This window comes from Octopus bimaculoides, chromosome 3 (assembly GCF_001194135.2).
Source record: "Octopus bimaculoides isolate UCB-OBI-ISO-001 chromosome 3, ASM119413v2, whole genome shotgun sequence".
In the NCBI taxonomy this organism is placed as follows: domain Eukaryota; kingdom Metazoa; phylum Mollusca; class Cephalopoda; order Octopoda; family Octopodidae; genus Octopus; species Octopus bimaculoides.
Window position 1 is genome coordinate 17,635,536 of NC_068983.1, and position 3,119 is coordinate 17,638,654.

The window sequence follows — 3,119 nt, forward strand, 5'->3', positions numbered from 1 at the left end:
CCCTCCCCCACAAAAAAAAAACGAACGAATTTATTTGATAATCCAATGCATTAAAATAAACCCCGAAAAGCAACAACCACCACAACATATATTAGATATAGTAGTGTCAAATATACTGTGTAAAAAGCTGACTTGTCATCGAATTTAATTCCGTTCTATCAGAACCGACCAGGGAATAAACTCACCAACAACAATACTGTACCCTGTACAGTACTACACAGTTCAGTGCTGTACTATGTAACATACTACTCTACATTATCGTTTAGCTTTATGTATGTCATTGTCGGTTGCATATTTATTCAGCCGTGATATTTCATTGCATATTAAACAGCTTTTATGTCTGAATAAAAGCTGCAGATGTTAGCACTTTCAAATGAATTTGATGAGAAACGAAGTCGTATAATGTTTGTTATCAAACCATACTCTCTACTATGTAAAATATTATCCCCATCTTTTCCAGAGAGGAATATATGCATATATATGTATGTATTTAGTATGTACCCATGTATTTTATGCATGTACAAGATGCATTCAAAAAGTATTTCTCGCCAAAAGTCATGTCGCGTGGGCAAAATCCGTTGGGTAGACGGTGAGTCCGCACTTCCTGCGCATGTGCGATATTTTGGCGTCGGTAGGCTGCATCAGTTTCCGGCTGCTACTCTCGTCGGATTTTCATCTTCCCTCAAAATAACGGAACGCATCGAGCAGAGACCATAAGCCCATTTCTCCTCACCAGTGATGATGGTTTTCATGAAGTCTGGGTCGTGGCTCGCACAGTAATGCATACCCTGAGTGATTTCCATGAGGAGTTGCTTCTGCTTCCCCTTCTCCTTCTCCGCTACGCACAAATCCTCTGATAATATAGAATGCACTGATTCTGTGCTATTTCCCACTTCGTGAGAAATTTCTTGGATTATTGCACGACAGTCTTCCATGACTATTCGCCGAACCATCCCATTTGGCTCCTCGTTACGGCTTGTGGATGACTTGCCTGAGCGTGTCACACCCTCCGTTGTGGTACGGCCATATCTGAAGCGCTTGTGGCACTCATTTGTCCATGGCATAATTGCTAAAGGCCTGCTGAATCTTCTGGGTGGTTTGAGCTTGAGTGTCATCAAACTTTTGACAAAACTTATTGCAATGTGTTCGGTGAAGAAAATTTGACTGGCGCGCAACTACGTATCTGTACTCTAGGCATAACATCCTGGAACTGACGCCGTCAATCAACGCGAAAATTTTCACGCATGTGAAAGAAGGGTGGCGTCACCTTCAATCAAAAGGATTTTTCCCACGTGGCATTCATTTTGGCAGGAAAAAATACAGTCGGAAACCTTTTGAACAAACCTCCTACTTATGTTATATGTTAACAGTATGTGCTTCTGACTACATATAATTCGGTACAACCTATTATATGTTCAGTCTGCCTGCAGCTAAGCCGGCAACCCTTCCATACTTGCTTGGTATGGAGAGTAGTTTTATTTGGACATTCTACAGGGCGAAAACAAAACTTGTTAAACGGCAGATGAACTCACTAGTGTTAACGATTAATCAACAGCTGTGAGTGACATATCCATAGTCTTTCTTTAGATATCTCCATTGGAGAAAGACAACTCTGATGCAACATTTTCAGCTTCCTTTGCATCCAATGACAAGCTCGTTTTGGATTAAAACATATATATTGATCAGAGAATGGGAGTAGCTCTGTGCAAAGCGTTTTGTCACTTTGAAAAGCTTGAGGTCTGGGTATCACTTGATATTTAACATCTCTATTATGTGTTGAATAGTGTGGTTGGCCGTAGTCGGAAAAGTCAAAACTCTCAACGAAAACCTTCATGACGGAATGAACGTTTGTGAACAACTGCTACTGGAGGTGCCCATCTTTACCATATCTGTGCAAAAGCGTGTCTCTCCCAGCCACATCCGTACAGCTCATGCTTCAGAGAAAACTCAAGTGATGGCATTGTGTGAAATCGAATTGCAACCATCACGTATTTTATATATACACATTAGAGTGCTACTTCTATGACGGTTAAGTTTGGAAGTATACTTTTCTCACAATGGGTAATATTAGGAAATATGGCATACATACAATGGTTATAATTCAGATTCTATTAAATTTTTCCCTATTATATAAACGATGAAATAAATACTAATTTTCAAAGAAAAAATATTTATTACCTTAAAATGAAATTACATAAAACATATTTCTCACTTGAAAATTTAAGCTTTTACTTATTTGTTTTGCTTAGGATTTCATTTTTGCTTCTTTTTCCAATTTCATTTGTGTATGTTTGTATGTGAGATAGATAAATAGAGAGAGAGAGAGAGACGGAGAAAGAGAGACAGAGATAGAGATAGAAAGATAGATAGACAGAGAAAGAGCGAGCGAGAGATAGAGCGAGAGTGAGATAGAGAGATGTGTATGTGGGAGTAGTTGTGATACGTTTTTTTCACACTAATTTTTCAACTTTCGAGAGAATAAGGAAAAAAAAAGAATTTTAGAAGCAAACAATTTCTGGCGAAAACATAACACGCATGTATCCAAGTACACACACACACACACACACACACACACACACACACACACACAGAGGCACACATACTTTTTCACGCTTATTTATGACTCTCCCTCTCCTACACAAACCCATAGACATTCTCTCATATATAAACACAAATGCACAATTTAAACTACCGCTCAATATACACATCTTATTTTAGCTCGTTTTCTAAATCTCCATCAAACTCAGTAAAAATGCTTCCATAACTGTACAAAATGAATGTCACTTTGAAAGAGGATAAATACATTTGACATTTAGTTTAGACAAGAATTCAAAATCGGTGTTGTTACTCTAACAACACCTATAAGAAGTAGAAGCTTGTAAATCAGGAAGAAAATATGCATATTTTCTTTAGACACATAACAATGAAATCGTTACGCTAATGTATATATGTATGGAAACATATATCTTTACTGTAGGCTCTCGCATATATAATATAATGAATAGAAAAACTTCCATTAAGTGAGAATATTTATGCCATCAGTAGCAAAGAATGCCCTCTTGGCCAGTTGGATGAATGTGTAAATGTGTGTATATATATATATATATATATATATATAT

The 3,119-nt window shown here is 37.4% G+C and overlaps 1 protein-coding gene across 1 annotated transcript; it reads right to left on the reverse strand.

The window, feature by feature from the left end:
• Nucleotides 1-641: 641 nt before the first annotated feature.
• On the reverse strand, nucleotides 642-1,064 carry LOC106870244 (uncharacterized). Its single transcript, XM_014916261.1, has one exon. The coding sequence runs from the start codon at nucleotides 1,062-1,064 to the stop codon at nucleotides 642-644; it is 423 nt and encodes a 140-aa protein (XP_014771747.1).
• Between the last annotated feature and the right edge of the window lie 2,055 nt (nucleotides 1,065-3,119).